This window comes from Pteropus alecto, unplaced genomic scaffold (genome assembly GCF_000325575.1).
Source record: "Pteropus alecto unplaced genomic scaffold, ASM32557v1 scaffold20, whole genome shotgun sequence".
Classification (NCBI taxonomy): domain Eukaryota; kingdom Metazoa; phylum Chordata; class Mammalia; order Chiroptera; family Pteropodidae; genus Pteropus; species Pteropus alecto.
The window spans coordinates 47,387,573-47,406,937 of record NW_006436298.1 but is presented as its reverse complement, the minus strand read 5'-3'; the positions used below and the strand labels follow the sequence as shown (position 1 = coordinate 47,406,937).

The 19,365-nt window shown below is 38.0% G+C and overlaps 1 protein-coding gene across 5 annotated transcripts in view; it reads right to left on the bottom strand.

Moving 5' to 3' along the window:
* Nucleotides 1-3,710: 3,710 nt before the first annotated feature.
* Nucleotides 3,711-19,365, bottom strand: part of GRAMD2B (GRAM domain containing 2B) — a 111,241-nt gene continuing 95,586 nt past the window's right edge. For 4 of the 5 annotated variants that reach the window (XM_025047796.1, XM_006913329.3, XM_006913330.3 and 1 more), the window contains 9 exons: nucleotides 18,251-18,346; nucleotides 16,431-16,502; nucleotides 16,251-16,331; nucleotides 13,803-13,914; nucleotides 13,138-13,260; nucleotides 12,448-12,535; nucleotides 11,466-11,570; nucleotides 8,645-8,738; nucleotides 3,711-4,935 (listed from right to left, as the gene is read on the bottom strand). In XM_025047796.1, the coding sequence (XP_024903564.1) occupies nucleotides 4,894-4,935; nucleotides 8,645-8,738; nucleotides 11,466-11,570; nucleotides 12,448-12,535; nucleotides 13,138-13,260; nucleotides 13,803-13,914; nucleotides 16,251-16,331; nucleotides 16,431-16,502; nucleotides 18,251-18,346 (813 nt within the window). In that variant the 3' untranslated portion in view covers nucleotides 3,711-4,893. The remainder of the gene's footprint in view (nucleotides 4,936-8,644; nucleotides 8,739-11,465; nucleotides 11,571-12,447; nucleotides 12,536-13,137; nucleotides 13,261-13,802; nucleotides 13,915-16,250; nucleotides 16,332-16,430; nucleotides 16,503-18,250; nucleotides 18,347-19,365) is intronic. The other variant, XM_025047795.1, reaches the window with a different exon arrangement.

Sequence of the window (19,365 nt, the reverse complement as noted above, 5' to 3'; positions counted from 1 at the left end):
TCACATTATTTTTTGCAGTTGAGTTGTATGAGATATATATATATATATTTTTGGATATTAATCCCTTATCATATATGATCTGTAAATATTTTCTCCCATCTAGTAGGTTGCCTTTTCATTTATCGATGATTTCCTTTGCTGTGCAGAAATGTTTTAGTTTGATGTAGTCTTGCTTTTTATTTTTGCTTTGATTGCCTTTGCTTTCGGTATCAGATCTTAAAAATTATTGCATGACTCATGTCAAGGAGGTTACCATCCATGTTTTCTTCTAAGAGTTTTATGATTTCATTCAAGTCTTTAATCCATTTTGAGTTGATTTTTGTGTATAGTGTAAGGTAGTGGTCCAGTTTTATTCTTTTGCATGTGGCTATCCAGTTCTCAACACCATTTATTAAAGAGACTAAATTCATCAATCGATTGTAAATTCATTTACCATGTACGCATGAATCTATTTCTTGGCTCTCTATTTCCATTGATCTATGTTTCTTTTCATACCAATATCATACTGTTTTGATTACTGTAGCTTTGGAATATAGTTTGAACTCAGGGTGCCTTCTTTGTTCTTTTTCAAGATTGCTTTGTTTGGCTGTTAGGAGTCTCTTTTGTTTCCATACAAATTTCAGGATTGTTTGTTCTATTTTTGTGAAAAATGACTTTGGAATTTGGATTGTGGTTGCACTGAATTTCTAGATTGCTTCGGGTAAGGCTTTGCATTTGGATAAAATACAGAAGTGCTGGAATTTGGGTGACCAATGATGATTCATTTAATGTCTGATTTTTTTTTAAAGTCAAGAATTGATAATATCATTGTTAGCAGGGATAGTCTTAAAAGAAGCACATGAAAAGAATATTATATCACTGCACACCTTTGTGAGATCAGGTTATGGATCTCAAATGATGGCAAAACTATTACTGATGTGTAGAATTTTGACTTTAAAAAAAATGCTTGAGAGCGATATCACCTGGGCTACCTATAACATATGAGTGTCCATGACCATGAGGTCACCAGAAACAAACAGATTAACAGGGAAAGCATCACCTGAATTTCACTATTAGGATACATAAATTAAAACAGCATATGAAACAATTTGTATTTAAGTTGGAAATCTTTCAGTATGGCTCCATGAATTCATGAATGAAAATGAGCTGTGGAAGGCACGGAAAAGGCATCCTAAAAAACGTGTCTGGGATGGTTTCAAAGAATTGCATAAACGAAACCTGGGAAACACCGTGGAGTGTTGTGCAGAAATATTCACGAAGCACAAGAGGTCAATAATAATAGCATTTCCAGTTTATGTGAGACTGTTAATTTCTATTTACCAAAATAATATATATTTAATCATAGATTAGAATATCAGAATGTATAGAAACAGCATGACAATAATCTCTTTTTAAGGTTGTTTTTTTTTCTTCTGACATTTGCTATTATTTTGGCCACTCAGCATCTAAAATTTCCTCCTACGTTAGAATTCCCTACTTTTGTATCTAGGTGGTAGAGGTTGAAAATCTCAAATGCTTGTTTTCCTATGCTTCTTTGTAGTTAATATGCAGACGTATGACCTGGGGCCACCATTTAGATCCACTTATACTAGATTTTGGTTTAGGAGCTAGTTATAAAAAATAAAACAAGCAGCAACAGCATCACCAAAGCATGCATGCGTGTGTGTGTGTGTGTACACACATATACATAAAACTAAATCTAGAAATAATGAAGGGCTCTCTTTGGAAGAGTCAATTATAGTAGTTAAGAAAAAAACACTAAAAAAAGTGGCTCCTGGTGCGGAACTAGCAACAGTGTTGGGGGATGGAGTGTGTGCACAGGTGTTAAGATCTATTTCCCTGAGAACTACTTAATATTGTTTTTTAAAATTTAATCAGTTTTTTTTTGGTGACACTGGTGAATGAAATTCAGTATATTTCAGATGTGCAATTTAACAGTAAGGCATACACACACACAAACGTGTATGTGTGTGTCTATTGCATTGTGTGTTCCCCTCCCATAGTTAGATTTCTTTCTGTCACCACATATTTGACTCCTTTACAACATCTACCACTCCCCTCCCCGCTCCCCTACCCTCTGATAACCACTAGTCTCTTGTCCATGTTGTTAAGTCTCTATTCGTTTGTCCTGTTTGTTGCTTTTAGGTTTATATCCCATATATAAGTGATTATCATGCAACTTTCAACTTTTTCTGTCTGGCTTATTTCACTTAGCATAATCTCAAGGTCCATCCATGTTGTTGCAAATGGCAGTATTTCATCTCTTATGGCTAGGTGATATTCCATTGTATATATGTACCACAGCTTCTTTAGCCAGTCATCTATTGTAGGACACTTCAGTTGCTTCCATGTCCTGGCCACTGAATAATGTTGCTATGAACATCAGTGTGCAGATATCTTTTTGGATATGAGTTTTCAAGTTTTGGGGTAAATACCCAGTAGAGGGATTGCTGGATCATATGGTAAATCAATTCTTAGTATTTTGAGGAACCTCCATACTATTTTCCATAGTGGCTGCACCAATTTGCAGTCCCACCAGCAGTGTATGAGGGTTCTTTTTTCTCTGCATCCTCTCCAACACTAATTATTACTTGTCCTGTTGATAACAGCTATTCTAATGGGTGTGGTTTTGATTTACATTTCCCTAATAGTGATGATGAGCATCTTTTTCAAGTTCGTTGCCATTTGTATGTCTTCCTGGGAGAAGTGTCTGTTCGGGTCCTCTGCCCATTTTTTGATTGGATTGTTTGTTGAGATGTATGAGGTTTTTTGTATATTTTGGATATTAGGCCCTTATTGGAGACGTTGCTTGCAAATGTATTTTCCCATTAGGATGGTTGTCTCTTTAATATTTTTAATCAACTTGTCTGATTTAACATAGGTAGATATTTCTTTATAAATTAGGATCAAACCATGTAGTTTTATGCCTGGCCTTTTAATGCTGTTTTCCATGCCATTCTTTGATAATATTATTCTAAGTGATTAACTGTCCTGCTATTGAATATTTAGTGTCTAATATTTTGCTGCCACAAGGCTTCAAAGAATATTCTTGTATGTAAATCTTTGACTAGATCTCTGCTTATTGCTTTAGGATAAATTCCTAAATAGATATTCTATTTTTAATCTTTTAGATTACTAAATAGATTTACTAAGTAGATTACTAAATAGATTTACTAAGATTACTAAATCAGTGAAATTTGAACCTTTTAAAGGCTCTTCATACAATTGTAAAATTTCTCTCCAGAGGTAGCTGACCTACTTTTTGAATGTCAATGGGTTTTGACTATAAAGCATTGACATTGAACTTTTATTAGAATATCAGACATGAAAACATTTTTTAAAATAATTTACCTGTCATGAAAGTATACTACCTGCATGACCTGGCAATATAGAGACATTATCACATTTGATCCTCACAGTGGCACTTTTTGTTTGTACTTGCAGCCTCATCAATAAAATGGGGGAAAGTGGCCAAATATCTCATAAAGTGTGGACCCCAGAATCAAGCATTGGATTTTTGATTTCAAAATTCTGTCATTTGACTTCATTTTCTATCATTGTAACTCAAGATTTAAGTCATTTTTGTGTTTTGAAATGAATACTTGGGAGAAAAGAAGTATGGGTGAGTTGGAAGTAGTAGAGAGGAAGAGAGAAGCAGTCGTAAAGCATATTCTTAGTTAAAAGAATTTACAAATTGACCAAATACAGTGTTAGCAGGGCATTTTAACCAATGATTATTTATTAAAAGCCAGGGGTGCACCAGGCACAATTCTTGTCCAGTAGGCTAACAAATATAAATGATGTAAGAATTCACTTATTAGCTTATTTGATTAAACAAAATACATTTCATAGAAATGATTATAAAAATGCATTATAGATAGAAACAGAATATCTTTTTATTACAGATCTTACAGTACCTAAATAATTATTAATAAAAACCAGGCAACCCATATGTAAATAGAAATTAGCAAACCACAAGTTATTTATTTTAGTCAGCAAAAGTATATTATCATGCTGAAATGGGTTTCAGCATTCAATATAGACATCCCATTTCAGAACGAACATAGTCCACCTATAAACTTAAAAAGTTGGTGTTTTTAATCCCGTATCAAATCGCTATTATACTTTTTGGTTTAAAGATTAGTTTTGGTTTCAAAGTAAGTTTATTTAGTACTTTAGTCCCATGTCTCACAGATTCTTGACCTGGGTGGTCAAGTTAAGTATTATATTAGAGAAACAAAACACAACACAAACGGGATCGTTTAATCTGCTTTGCCCAATATTCTTGTCAATACTCAGTTGAGAAGTTAAGATACACAGATGATTTAAACCAGAACATAAGAGCAGAAGGGAAAAAAAAGACAAAATGCTGGTGTTACTTCTTTGAAGAAAGTGTGCTCATGAGAGCTATTTATTGCCTTTTGGAGACTCATTTCTAATTCTTTAAAGGGTCATATCGGGTTTGCTGGCACATGATATATCCCTTAGTTTGAAGGCTGGGGTGTAAAGGAGAGAAATGGAGGGTGGGAAGGACTGAAAAGGCTTCAAGTGGAGTGTGTTTGCTGACACAGTCACAATAACCACTGAACCACAGTCAACCAATAGAGTGTCCACCAGGTCTTTCTTGAGACCTCCTGAGATGGGTCTGTCTTCTTCAGGCAGCAGCACTAAAAACTTCCTCAGAGAGTCAAGGTCAACTTTTATTGCACAGGAACCAAAATTATTCCCCCTCCCCTTTTTCCTGAGCTGGAGACCTCCAAGTGCAAACACGGCTGGGGATGCCCGTCTGTTTGCTCCTCTGGCCAGCAGGGAGCGCTCCACTACAACGCCTCTGGGAGCACCTTCTTCAAAGGGAAGCACGAGGTATTATGTTGGCCCAGGCAATCTGATCAGTCAGTCACCATTCTCAAGCAACTTCTGCAAGTTGTTCTGTATCTTGAAATAATAAAAGAGAAGCTCTTGTAATTAAATAGAATGGAATACATTAAGGGCATATTTGCTGTAGCCTGTATAATGCGTGAGATTATTCTCCCTTGAATAAAAAGCTACACATAGGTTAAATTTAGTTCAGGCAAACAAATGCTTTTTATTGGAACAGAATTCTGTTTGACAACCCACTTTAAAATGAAAACAGATAGGGCTGGAAACGAAAGAGTGGCACAAAGATGAAAATGTCAGTAGAAAGTAAGAGATATCAGATGGAAGAAAAAGAACAAAAGCACTGGTGACACCAGGTGTGACCCAAATGCATTCAGAGACAATGGGGAAATGTCTTTACAGAGCCCATTTGATGCTCTGAACCAAATGCCATATAATAATGTTCAGCACTCCTATTAGGTCTGTTACACATTCTTGCGAAGACTGAATTTCACAGGGACAGGGACAGGGACCGTGCCATATCTTTGGATCTCAAGACGGTAGTATAGCCTTGATGTGCTCAGTAAATGTTTGCTGAGTAAATGAACTTTAAAGATCCAGAGCAATGAATTCTCAACAACTAGTACTGTGATGGGAGCAGGGAATCCTATGGAACAACAGAAAAATATAGCCTTCTTTTGTAAGGAGAGTCTGTGATGTCCTACAGGCATACAAAGTGTCAGCAAAGAGGAAGGGACCCAATGTGTGTATGTGCCAGGAACTCCATGCATCCTCAACTTAACCATACACTGCCACCAAAGAGGCAGGTTTTACAAATGAAACTGGGCCAGAGAGGCTACGGAACAGATCGGTTACACAGAGAGTTAGTGGCAGAGGAGGGGTAAGAACAGGGGTTTGACTCCCAAATTTCTGTTCGTTCTACACTGCTCCACCATTAATGCCATATCCATAAAAGGCATTGCCTTCATCCCCCACATTCCTACTTCATGTCTTTCCCACCTATCCCATGGGACCAAAGATAAACACAGGTAGAAAAAGAAATGAAACCAAGGACTGATAGCCAAAATATGTAAAGCATAGCTGCAAAGACAAAAAAAACAAACAAAAACCCCCAAAACCCCCCAAAACAAAAAACAACAACAAAACACCAAAAGTAAAATAAAGGAGATAAATGAGCAAATTACAGAACAAAATCCAAATGGCTGATAAATATATGAAAAGATGTTCAGCTGTGGTAGTAATCAGGAAAATGCAAATAAAAACCATGATGAGATCGGATTTCACACTGTCAGACTGGTAGTAGGAGGCCAAAATGGATTAAGACAGGGTCAACAGAATTTTAGGAGACACTCGCAGATTGCACAGGACTTCTCAACTTAGTAGTCAATCAGTGGCAAATGAAAAAGAGGAAGGAGTTAAAATTATTCTTGGATTTTTCCACAAGGACGACTGAAAGGGCTATGATGCCATGAACAGAAATTAGTCAGTTAGGAGCAGGGCAGATCAGGAGGCTTAGATGTGAGCAGACCCTGGAATAGAGTCGAAAGGAACTGCTGGTACTGAGTAAAAAGAGCTGAGACTTGGCTCCAGCGTTCCCACAGCATGCGGCTGCAATTTCACCAGCGGGCTGTGCTGCACTATTGCCAGACTGCCTCTGAGGAGCGGGGCAGAGCCATCACAAAGAACATGTGTGTGCCATGGTAACTTTTTATGCTTCGATTCCTTTGAGCAATGTGTAAAATTTTTAACTTTTTAGAACTTCAACATAAGCAGTTTGACCCCAAGTCCACTTTGAGACAAAGGTTTCTACTCGTGTAGGCTTTCCCAGCTGACTGGCGGGGCTCTATCTGAAGCCCCTGCACAAGATGGGGCCAGCTGACTGCCTTATGTGGACAAGTGCTCCTGTTTTTCTGCCCCTCATTCCAGAAAGTGGTGTCCTAGCCAGGCCTGGCAGGACAGTGGGAAGGAATGCAAAAGGGGACAGCAGGATTCTGGGCGCTTCGCATCTAAAGATTACCACTGTATGCCAGAGTGAGCAAAATAGAAAATTAAAACCATCCCATTCGCTTGGGCATGGAAGCCAAACATCTGTAAACATTTCACTGTAAAACAAACAAACACAAAACAACCCACCAAAACTTCAGTTCTCAGCAACTAACATTTTAAAAAGGAAAACAATTCTGGTTACTGACCCACACCTCCTCTAGGTCGACTTTGGATTTAAAAGAGAAAAACTTTCATGATAAATTTTTACTCTTTGTGATAGTAATAAAATAAAAAAAAAAATTGTATTCCTAGGGTTTACATATCACATTATTATCAATTTATTTTTCTATTTCATCTCTTTAAGAGAAATGTGTTACTTTAAAATGATTATCAGTATTTTATATTGAAAGGACAATAAAGTTACTTTTAATACAAGTAAGGGCTTTCCATTATAATGGCAACTGTAAAAATGTTTTTTAATTCCTAACAGGGTGTGTGACACAGACTTTTAATATAGCCAATGTCCCTAAGAAGTTTAAAATACAGTATTATAAAAGAAAAGAGCCAAACAAAAATGTCTTTTTCTTTGTATGTTTGGGTATAAATACTGAAGAAGCTCTATAACAAGTTGTAAATTATGTGTGAAATGAATCAGCTCTGCTTAGCATATAAGCAGGGACTATGAAATTACTTACCCCCCCTCCAAAAAAAAAAAAAGAAAAGAAAAAAAAAAGTTTCCAAGTTTGCCCATAGATACCATGATTCAGTAGGAATGATCTGGCATGCCATGGTTTAGAGCAGAAGTTGGGAAAAACCTTTGCTCTCAATACTTCAGTGGTTAAATGCTAGGTAACATTTAGTATAGCAAAACAAACATAGTTTGACTCACTTGTATCTCATGTTTCTTTCCAAGTAAACATAACCTCCCTGTCATGGAAAGCTACCAGGCATTTGTGGATTGGAACTCAACACTTAACTCTAAACCGTTCCTTTAAGGATTAGGGTGAAAACAAAGTATCAGATGGGAAGGGACAGACATGTTGAAAGGAGTAAAAACGTGTTAATTAGGTTTAACTTTGTCCTTTTCAGGCAGGTCTGCATGCCTACATTTTTCGCCTACGTTTTTCTCCTGTTCACTCTCCTACTGAGTTCTAAGAATGCCATGAGGATAAGGACGGGTGTACCCTAGAGGTAGAGGAATATTGGTGGCCTTATTAGCAAGGCCTAAGGTTGGGTTCTGAGGGGCAGTAAAGCAAAGGGCTTCTAAGCACAACTCTGGAGTCAGTCACCCCTGTTGAAATTCCAGGTGTGCCAACTTTCTCAATGCGTCTCCTTGAGCAAGTTAGTAGAAACTTGGATTCTCCCTGTCACACAGGAACGACATCCACCTTCCCAGGTTACGGTAGGGAATGAATGCAATATTTTATGTATGGCAACGATTGGCCGGGGTGGAGGTGGGGCTGCACTCCTGGTTGGGACACTCGCTCCTCCTGTGTCCCTCCCTGTGCCCCGTGTCAGCAGTCGCTTACCACTGGACTCGATGATTTCTAACCAAGGAGGAAAACCAGAAGGTAGACCAACAAGGAAAATGACATTGAAGCCTTTTTCTTTGTGGAAAGAAAAAAAATAGTCTTTTGCATTTATTACGCAATCCCCAGCTGGGTTTGGTCACTTGCCCTGCCTGTGGCACACCGAAGGTGTTTTAACATGTGACCCACGATCTATGGCAACCGACACATACTACTGACACTGCCCCCAACCCAGGAAAGAAACCAGTCACCTTTTCTAATTTCATGATGTTAGCTGTAAGCTCTCGGCAGAGGACTTCGACATTTAATTGTACTTGTGACCCCAGGCTGGATGGTGCTGTCTGTCTGTAAAAACAAAGAGAAAAATTATGGCAAAGAAAGAAGTGCAAGAATGGCAAAGAAAGAAGTGGAATAAACACATCTGACATTTATTTGAACAGAAAACTAGGTTCTAATAGGAGTGAGTGAACATTTAACTTGGTACATCAGAAGGACCCTCCAGTCATCTGCAACTCCAGACTAGATGTTAGGTGACTAATTCGTAACAGCTCAGCTGGAACTCTCTTAAGCTATTTTTGTTTAAGTGGCTGTGTTGTGCTTTGGCTTCCAAACAAAAATCAGACAATTATTCTCAAGTACTTGGTTTCTTACACCCGAATATCTTCTCTATTCCTACTGCAGCATAAATTTACAAGAATTCGTGTTCTTCTCAGTCATATACTTATTTTTTATGAGAGCAGGAACCATTTACACCACAGTTTTCAGAATGTTTAGCCATGTCTTTAATCGAATTCCCGTTGAAGTGTGAGACTTTCCTCGTTCTTCTTTGAGACCTGCCATACAAATGTAACTTGCCATTGCCTTCTAATCTAACAGGTGCATTCATTATTTACCATTAGACAATGGCATGGGCTCTTACTCTGTGGTCCACTGGGAGTCCCATACCAGCTACAAGTAGAGAATGTGGAGATATATGTATATTTTCCTGTAGAGATGGTCTAAAGCCATCCGATTTTCATGTTAAGGTTAAAAACCACAGTTTGTGTTGTCTCTATTTCTTGGCTGTAATTCATTTGTAGCCTTTAAGTTTTTAGATGGCAATGACTGGCCTAACTTATTTTACACATGACCCATTTTTGAGATGTAGGCGCTTAGTAAATCGAAATATTCAGAAAGCAATCAGATGTTTTTCATTTATTAGTACTGACAGTTTTTTCTTTATCATCGGTCCATACTATCAAAACCTTAGATCTCCCAAAAAAATCTGAATCTTAATCTTTCAGTTTCTAGATAAGGGATCTGAAACCCAGAGTACTGATTTCTAAACATGAAATTCTAAAAATCTACAGGCTGTTAATGCATTAACAAAGCTGGCACAAAGCACGGCTCTCTGGCAACTAAGCGATCAGATTATGAGTGTGGATTCAGCAACCTGGCAGTGTGGCTGGATTACCCTGGAGGAAGTGAGGTACCAGGGAAGCTCGGGTCCCGGAAAAGTGCTTTGACAGCCCTGCCCATCACAGGTGTTCCCTGATCTCATGTCATATGTGATCTTTGTGATTCTTCCTTTAAGTGATTATTTTTCATATTGTACCGCTTCCTTAGTTGATTAAATAGTAGAATATTTCATTTGCCTTTGTTAGTGGAATTTCCCTCTTCATCACTAAGTTAATTAAATTACAGGACATGAGGTTCATTTTCCTAAAGTAACCAAACTCTTAAGTGACAGTGAACAGAAGTCTGCAATAATCTAGAGTCAACTCTTAACTATAAGTGTATTAACATTTTGAACAAGATAGAAGAGAGTAAGGGCAAGGTATGACTCTCTACCAAACCATTCTCTAGGATTTTTTATTACTGGTTCAAATGTATTTATGGTTCAAAAATAACCTGTATGCCAGCATACTTGTAAACCACAAAATAAGACTTTTAGGTACTTATTAGAGCATAAAGAAAGGCTTAGAAAGATAGAGCATCATGGTTCTTGAAGTGTAGATCCCAGGCTGGCATCATCACCGTCACTTTGGAACTTGATAGAAATGCAAATTCTCAGGCCTAATCTCAGATCTACGACATCAGAAACTCTGGGGATGAGCTCTGTCATCTGTTTTAACGAACCCTCTAGATGATTCTAAACATACCAAAAATAGCATGACCCAGTTCAAGGCCGTTTCTTATAATTGACTGGTAGACTGGGAAGCCTATGATCTTTATAATCACATAGACCTGCATTTGAGTCCTGATTCTATTACAAACTGTAAGACATTAAGCTAATTATTTCTGAGTCTCAGTTACCTCATCTGTAAAATGGGAATCATAGTTATAAGGTTATGGTGAAGATAAAGTGAGAGAAACTATTTGTGCGTGTATGTATCCTAATAGAGCCTCTAGCACATGGTATATACTCTGTAAAGAAATACATATCTTTACTTCTAAAGCTTGGGCTAAAAGTATGTTTTCTAACATAGAATAACATATTTTATTTTTTAGGCATTGCGTCAAAATCCTCATGTAAATGGGTTTAAAGGAAAGAGCTCTATGTTTGAATAGGTCTAGGTTTAATTAGGTCAGGTGTATACAAAGTACTGTGATGGAAAATCTTCACAGGCACATTCAACTAATTACTAGTCACATGGATGTTTATAGTGGTCAAGAGTTTTGTAAATAAATGAGATAATGTAAAGAGTTATAGGTGATTAAATGTGCTGAGTTACTTGAAGTGCTTCCCAATGAATGTCTTAACTCACTGCAATTTTACTAAGATAAACGTTTATATTTCAATAAATGGGCCAAAATCACAACTGACTCTTAGGATGACAGAATGAGATAATGTAAAATTAGGCTTGTTTTGTGACTTATTACTGGCAACTCTATAGCAACTCAAGCGCGTGCACAGTCAGGTCTTCCATTTCTAGGACCCTCCCACCTCTTTACTTCCCATATATACACTTAACAGGATGCTTCATACAGAATGTATCTTCAATATTTGCTAAGAAGGATGCTAAGCTCAGGTCAAACATTCTACTAATCTGCAGGGCAAGCAAACGATAGCACTGGAGGGAAATGTCTTACTCAGTATGATGGGTGTCCACAGTGGAGGTTAGTGACCCCAGCCGCTCCTCCAGAGTATTAATTCTGTATCTCATGTAGAAGGTTGAGATGATGAGGGCACAGACACTGGAAAGAGATAAAAGCGAAATCTCAGTGATTAACGGCCAGGACCTGATGTTCATAAAATAATAAACTCAGAACCAACGTACATTAGAGGTAAGGTATTTTCCAAAATAACTTGGCCAAAGAGACTTTAAAAAGGACTTTTTCCAATAGGCCGATGTTTGTCACAAAACTTTAAAGCTGGAAGGGGATTTAAAATCCCTTAGCCTAAGTTCCTCAATTTACATGGAATTCTAATAGGATCTCTCAAGGCCATACCCCAGGCCAGGGCTCCTCGTTCTGCATGGTGCTGTGTCCTTCCCCAGAAGGGCCCAACAAGTGAGTGCCCAGTCTTGTTCTCTGGTGACTCACAAATCCCCTGCTTTATCCAAACTGGGCATATCCTCCTTGGTTGTGAAGAACAGCCTAGAACTGGGTCAGGCTATTTTCAGATGAACAACTGGTGACAGTTTGGAAGCTAAGGAGGAAAAAAAGTCATTGCCTAAATTTTCAATGATGGGGATGACATTGTAAAGTTGTTTTGGCCTCTATCCAGAGAACATGGGATGGATGAAAAAATAAACAAGGATAAAGATGCTTTATCATTCACAGAACATTTCCCAACCAATAGTATCCACTCAGAACTTAGTCTTCTGCTGGAGTTGGCACAATCATTTTGCTTTTTCTCTTTTCTTACTATTTAATTGAGAAGGGAAGAATGTGAAAATGTGACCTAAGCCTAAGGGGAAAAAATGTTGAAGTAGGAGACAAAAATTGCCAAAAAGCTTTGGGTCACATTAGAGACAACTGAGATTTACGATGGCTCTTGACAATGTGAAGAGATTATTCCTTTAGAGAACTGAATTGTTTCAAGTCACTTATACTAAATTCATTTACTTACACAATTGCATAGAATATTAGAATATGGTGGAGAGTTGGACATTTCTGAGACTTGTCTTTGTTTAAGATCTCAATGGTTTCTGACTGACCTGTTGGATGGAAAACGAAAAGTGACAGTTTTAAAACACCAACACACCTCCTTCACCCAGCAATACTGCTATGGGGACGAGGTACTTGAAAGAGATAATTATTCCTCATTAACAGAAATCATAGAAAATGCTAACTGAAGCCTTCCAGGTGTCATTTTAACCATTTACAATTCCTCCCAACACATTTCATTCAATACATATTTATTGAAAGCCTTCTCTATGTCAAACATTGTGTTAGAGTGAATGGTGGACTTTATAGATACCATTTTCGTTCTCATACCAGTACAACTGGTAACCTGTTACAAGAATACTTAGTAAATAAGAAATAAATAATTTGAGTTTTAGTAGCAATTTTGTCTCAATCTCAAAGTATTCAAAATAATGAAGGGACCTCCATGAAGGCTATTTGCCTTTGTATCACCCATAGTAAAGTGGAGGACTGGGTAATGTTTGTTGAATGAATAAATGAATGAATAGGCAAAGACCTACAACAGGAAGGGGGAGGAAGGAATATGGAAGGCAGTCATAAAATGAAACACGAGGGCCCTTTCAAAGTGACAAACAGATGCCTGTATCCAGCCCTCCAATCGTCCATTCCTTACCGTGTGTAGGGGGACTCTTGGCTTTTCCTTCAGGCACTCTGTTTACATGGGCATCTACCCTAGTTGGTGTTGTTTCTCCCTTGGAGACATTCAGAACTGTCTGAGATTCTGTCACATGGAAGTCTATCAAGCCAAAAAAGAGCTGAGTAAGTTTTCCCCTCAGAGCATTTAAACACATAGAATCAATCACAAAAGGAAATCCATATCTTAACACGCATACTAGCCAAGAACACAAATGGGTCTTTTCACAAATTGCTTGAGTGGTTGGGATTGAAATCCAACGATCAAGCAATAAGTAATAAATGATATAAGGACAGTCTGTCCTTACCCCGCTGAATCATGGGGATGATTCGGCTATAACAATTAATATTATTGAAAAAAAGAGGTAAGAAAACATTGTATGTTTCTCTCTTGCAACCAACTCAATATTATGTAGATTTGAGAGACATTTATTACATGTGTGTAAATGGAAATGGATCTTTACCACATAGGCAATTCCGTTTTCTGGAACTTTCAAACTACCTATTCTCTAGATTCCCTTTCCAATTGTTAACTAGGAAGACAAGGAGTTTTGCTGCTGGTTTTGTTTTTCTGTTTTTAATAAGTGGGACGAAGATGCTTTCCAGAGAATTAAATTTTAGTCAAGACAAAAATGTTTCCCAGACCTCTAGAGTTCTCGGATTCAGGAGTCTGAGAACCAGAACTGCTGTATCCTTCCATGTCTTGCCTTCTTTGCTGAACCACTCCATCCAGATCTGAGAACTCATCATTGAAATCCTGCAGGGAAATAATGAAGTGAAGAGAGGCCAATTTCCCCTTATCAAACAAGCAGGCCTTTGTCAACTCCAGACTTTTCACTTAGGCCTGACCTATAAAAGGTGGAAAAGAAGGAAAGATTACTCCACACTACTGGGATTTTCCCAACAAATCACTGAGTATCTGGTTACCAAAACTGAGATTTTTCTGGGCAGTTAGAATTCTATCAACAAACAGTGGCCAACTTGCTTGAAACAACAAAGATCTAAGAACAAAAAGTGGAAACCTGTTGACTGAAAAGCTTCCAGGGTAAAGCTACGGAAGCCTCAATTGGCATGCTGTAATGAGAAAAACTGATTGAAATATGTGACAAAAAAGTAGCAAGTTCTAAATGCACGTTTGAGTATATGGACACAGAGAAAGGTATCTTTCGATTATAGCTTTAAAAATGGTATTGGAAACAGAAAAGGGAAAAACAGCTTTAACAAAATAGACCGTGAAAGGAAAAGTTTTAGCTTTTTTTCTTCTCTCAACTAAATCAAAATAGAGTCAGTGATATGACATTTACATTACAGAAGGATGACAGAGTGAGGAGTAAGAAAAAAACAGGGATGTTGTACTTTTATCTCACTCATCCCCTCAAAGTGCTTAAGGACTAAAGAGACAAGAGGTGTCAGTAAAATGTCCCGGCAAGGTACAATTAGGCCGAGCTCTTCACAATTTAGTTGGCTGTCAAAAGGAGAGAACTGTAAGCAAATTACCAGTCTTTCACCTTAAACTAGCTTGTCTTTTGGTCATTTCAATACATTTCAATTTCACGTAAGAATTTACAGGGGAAGGAAAACTGAAAATTGAAGTCACTTCAACTTAATAATTACCTATGAATGCCTATCATGTTTCAGGCAGTATGCAAAGCTCCTTACACACATGATTACACTTAATCTTCACAGCCACACTGTGAGTCTGGCATTTTACTAGATGAAGAAACTGAGTCAGCTGTTAAAGAGCTTGTGCGATGGCATAGCTCAGCTGGGTGGAACCCAGATTTGAAACCAGGTTTGCTGGATTCCAAAGCATAGATGTTTAATTCTATTTTGTAGTGCTTCCCACTATTTTTAAAAGGTTTTAAAAATGGTTTTTAAAGTTTTTTTTTTTAAGTGTATAATTCAGTCATTTTTAGAATATTCACAACGTTGTGCAACGAAAAAGAAACTTGCCTATTAGCAGGCACTCCCAATTTCTCCTTCCCCTACATCCCCTGGCAACCACCAATCTACGTTCGGTCGCTATGGATTTGCCTTTTTGGGACATTTAGTATAAATGGAATCATACAATATTGTGGCCTTTTCTGTCTGTCTTCTTTCACTTAGCATAATGTTTTCACAGTTCATCCATTTTGTACTATATAAACAGTAATTCTTCACTCCTTTTTATCAGATAATATTCCATTGTAAGACTAAATTATATTTTATTGATCCATTCACCAGTTAATGGACATGAGGGTTGTTTCCACTTTTTGGCTATTATAAATAAAGCAGCTATGAACATTCTTGTATTTTTGTGTGAATATGTTTTCAATCGCACTATTTTTTAACAGCTCTCAGAAAAAGACTTACATATGTTGAAACCATGGGCTCATACCACTTTGCCAATGGTATTTCCACATTTAACAATAATCAGTTTGGGAATACTCATTTGAATCATATGGCAAGGGCTCTCCTGGGCCAACACGAGATCGTCATGCGTACAAATCTTGCACAAATGTGAGGTGGGGCACTACTTCCCACCAGGGACTTCATTTTATAGACAACAAAGTTTAAAGGAATCCAAGAAGCTCTGCCTTTCACTTGGGCACTGTAGCTTTATTTCTCTTCTTTATAATAATATTTCTAGGTATTCCTTATTTTTTTCACTAAGCTGTCAAGTCTCTGAAGACTTGACAAGAACTAGTTTTACTTTTTCCTAGTGTCCTTACGGTGGACTCTAGCATGGTGTCTTGAACACAGAAGGCAGTCATCAATCTGTGGGATGAATCATGCCCTATCCCAGATAGATGGGCGAAGCTCTCTAAAACAACATGATAAGCAAATGCAAAAAGACTTTGTGAGTACATTCAGTGACCATTAGCTCACAAGACAGCCCACTATCATGTTTCTTGGCAACCTTCATTACTTGAAAAGAGTTTATGACCTCCCATGGTCCTCCTCTTCTTCAGGACAGAAATGCCCTGTTTCTTCAATTCTACTTCAAATATCATGGTCCTAAGTTCCTCCTGCACCCTGGTCATGGTGTAAGACGTGTAACTGCATGATAGATTCCCTTTCTTTTGTATTTACATAGTTATGCAGGCAACTCACCAAAGGCAGAGATGAAGGGCGGTCTGCCCCGAAACTGTTTTCAAGAGAAGATGGGTTGGGACTGTTACCAATGCTTGTGTTCTGAAATTATTGAAACAAAGTGAAACATCAGGTTAACTATGAAACTGTAAGAAACAGAGAAGACAGATAGCAACTGAGGCTCAGTGATGTCATACTCACTTCTAAGTGTCCACACACAGATTTCAGTAGTTTGTAAGTTGAATCTCTGGAGAGTAAGGAGACAAATATGTACTGAAAAACAAAACAGAATAATTAATAACAGATACTGCCTGATGAGAAGCGAGAATTGAGAGTTCAAAAATTTATGTCTATATATTTTTCATCTTAAATGATGTAAACCATTATCTGGTCTATATTCTCATTCTGCTCACTCACACATTCAGTTTTTACTCCATTCCCAAAATAAAGCAAGTATAGACCCCACAACAGCAACAAAACCGCCAAACCCAATTTAGGTAATAAAGATATGTAGAGCAAAATGAAGGCTCCAATACCCTGATAACGGTGCCCTAAATAAGCACAGGTAGGAAAAGGCCTGGACATGAAAAAAAAAAAGGCTAGTGATATTGGCTAGGTCCTCTTTAAAGGCTCTCTGTCTTCCTAAGAGGTATTTAACAATTCCTGAGGGTCAGCTTTCTCTGCTCTGACCTAGATTTCCATCGACAATTTCCCAGCAGCTCTAAGAGGCTTGTTCTTTTTCAAGCCACTTCCAGATTCTTTCCTGTACAAATATGGAGATTTTTGTAGTGGATGTTTATAAGTAAGTTATGGGAAAAGAGTACAATCAGAGCTAGACAAGTAATTTAGAGACCAATGACATCAGGGAAAATGATTTTACCATAAACAGTATGTTGAGAAAATATAAAAACTCACTCTTTTACCATCTATTTGAGCGACAGAATCTTTTCAGACTCCCTTTTCCAAAGTCTGTGATCACTCCTATGACTCACCCACAGAGAACGTGGTATGATTTCCAAGCGTTATATTCTGAAGTAGTTAACATTCTGGGTTCTGGCATCAGACACATTCAGTTGCAAATTTGGGCTCTGACACTAAGTAGGTGACACTAGAGAATTGCTTACTTAATCCCTTATAGCTTCCATTTTCTTAACAATACCTACTCCTCTTATAGGGGGGTAGTGTGGAATAATGTGCAAACACAAAGTATTTAGCATATGCCTGGTGAGAAGTACTTGTTGTTTATTAGCTGTCAGTATTTCTAAAAAAGTTTTCAAAAATAGGTTATTAACATATTTCCTAGCTCATCAGAATAGCCTCTTTTATCTTTCTTTTTCCCCTTCTTCCCTCTTCAAGTTATCCAGTATGATTAGAAATGAAATGGGGCTTTTATGTCTTCATAGAAATAGGAGATAAAATATTAAAAGAAATAATTTCAAGTGAGATATGAGTAGCCAAACGATTACGACTCCCTCCCCAAGCTGAAGTAACCACCGCTCAAGCTGAAGTAACTAACCACCGCTGAGTGCCAACATTTCTGGCTGCGCACGTCTGGGGTCGCCAGGCAGTCAAGAGCAGTTTCTGAGCGCCACTCCCACCTCGGGGCCTCCTCAGTATCACCCTGCCTCACTTCGACAAAGTGGTGACAGCGGTGGTTTTAAATAATATTCAAGAAACCGAACATATCAGTTTAGCATGGCCTAACAGATGTTGGGGAAAGGGAAGCAGAGTAAGAATTTTACTTTTTTGACCTTGATCAAGGAAGTATAATTAAGTTAGCAGGAAATTTAAATTTAAAATGGGCAACGATTAGAATAAATCATCTCGTGAGGGGAGATGAAGCAACACTACACAAATGTCTAGAGGCTAGGTTTTCAAAGTCGGTCTCACAGCATATTTCCTGATTCCTTGTGGGACATAACATTTACGGTTCAGGGTCCTAGTCCTCGGTGAGGGGCCCTTAAGGCGGTGGAGACCAGAGCAGGACAAAGCAAGAAGTGCTGGCTCTGCTGCATACTCACCCTGTCTGTGACTGTCGCTATAATCAGGGCATTTGGCACAAGAAGGGCGGTTTTGGTTTTCTTTATGAGGGTTACCGAGAAAGCCGGAATCGAGATCTGAAACAGAATCACTGAGTTAACACGCTGGTTAAGGCTTCACACAATGGCACTTCAAATCTTCATGTTAAAGGAAAAATAAAATATAGTTTTGAAGAAATCAAACCCAGCAGCTAGGGTCTCCAAGATCCACGAAGCAAAGGGAGTCTTAAAGAAGAACACAGGTGCGTCACCGAGCTCTCTCGGGGGCTGTTTACAAAGCCAAGGGGTAAACCTGGACCACCACTTCCACTGGCGGGATTGGTGGGGAACAGAACGAATGATTTACGTTCATTTTAAAGATAAACCCACGTCTCTGAAGAAGCGCTGTGGTCATCCACTGCAGGCTGATCTCCATATACCCTCTCCCCCGGCTTTAGGCACATGTGGGTGGGGAAACCGCTGAAGAGCACCGGTATAATAAAAACATTATTGGACAGAAATCTGGGACTGAAATTCTCAGCTGAGTTCTATTACTATTTATATGACCTACTAAACCTTATGAGCTATACTTTCCAGGCTTCAGTTTCTTAATATGTAAAATGGAGATAGTCTTACTTACTGCCCGAGATTTTCTATGGATTAAAGAGATAATATATGGAAAATTCCTAGTACTCAATAAAAGTGTCATTCCTCATTTGTCTCATATAAAGAGGATGAGTGAAATACAAGAACTCTAAGTTCTTTAGTTCTTTTCTGACTCAAATAAAGAATAATGATGAGGACAATTATAGCAGTTACCATTATTAATACCTATTTACCAGATGAGAATGTCATTTAATTATGACAATCCTATACAGCAGACTAAGAGATAAAGACATTTGTTTACAAAGGTAACATGACTTGCTCAAGGTCATAAGTATAAGAAGTTACAAAGATGGAATATGAACCAGTCTGATCTAAAATGTAGGTTCTTTTTCATACAGTGTACAACAAGATGCCACAAAGAATAGTAGATGTTCCTGATACTTTTATATATCACTTCAACCAGGTTTAGTCTCAAAGAAAAATGGATCATGTCACTTTGAGGTCTGAAAACA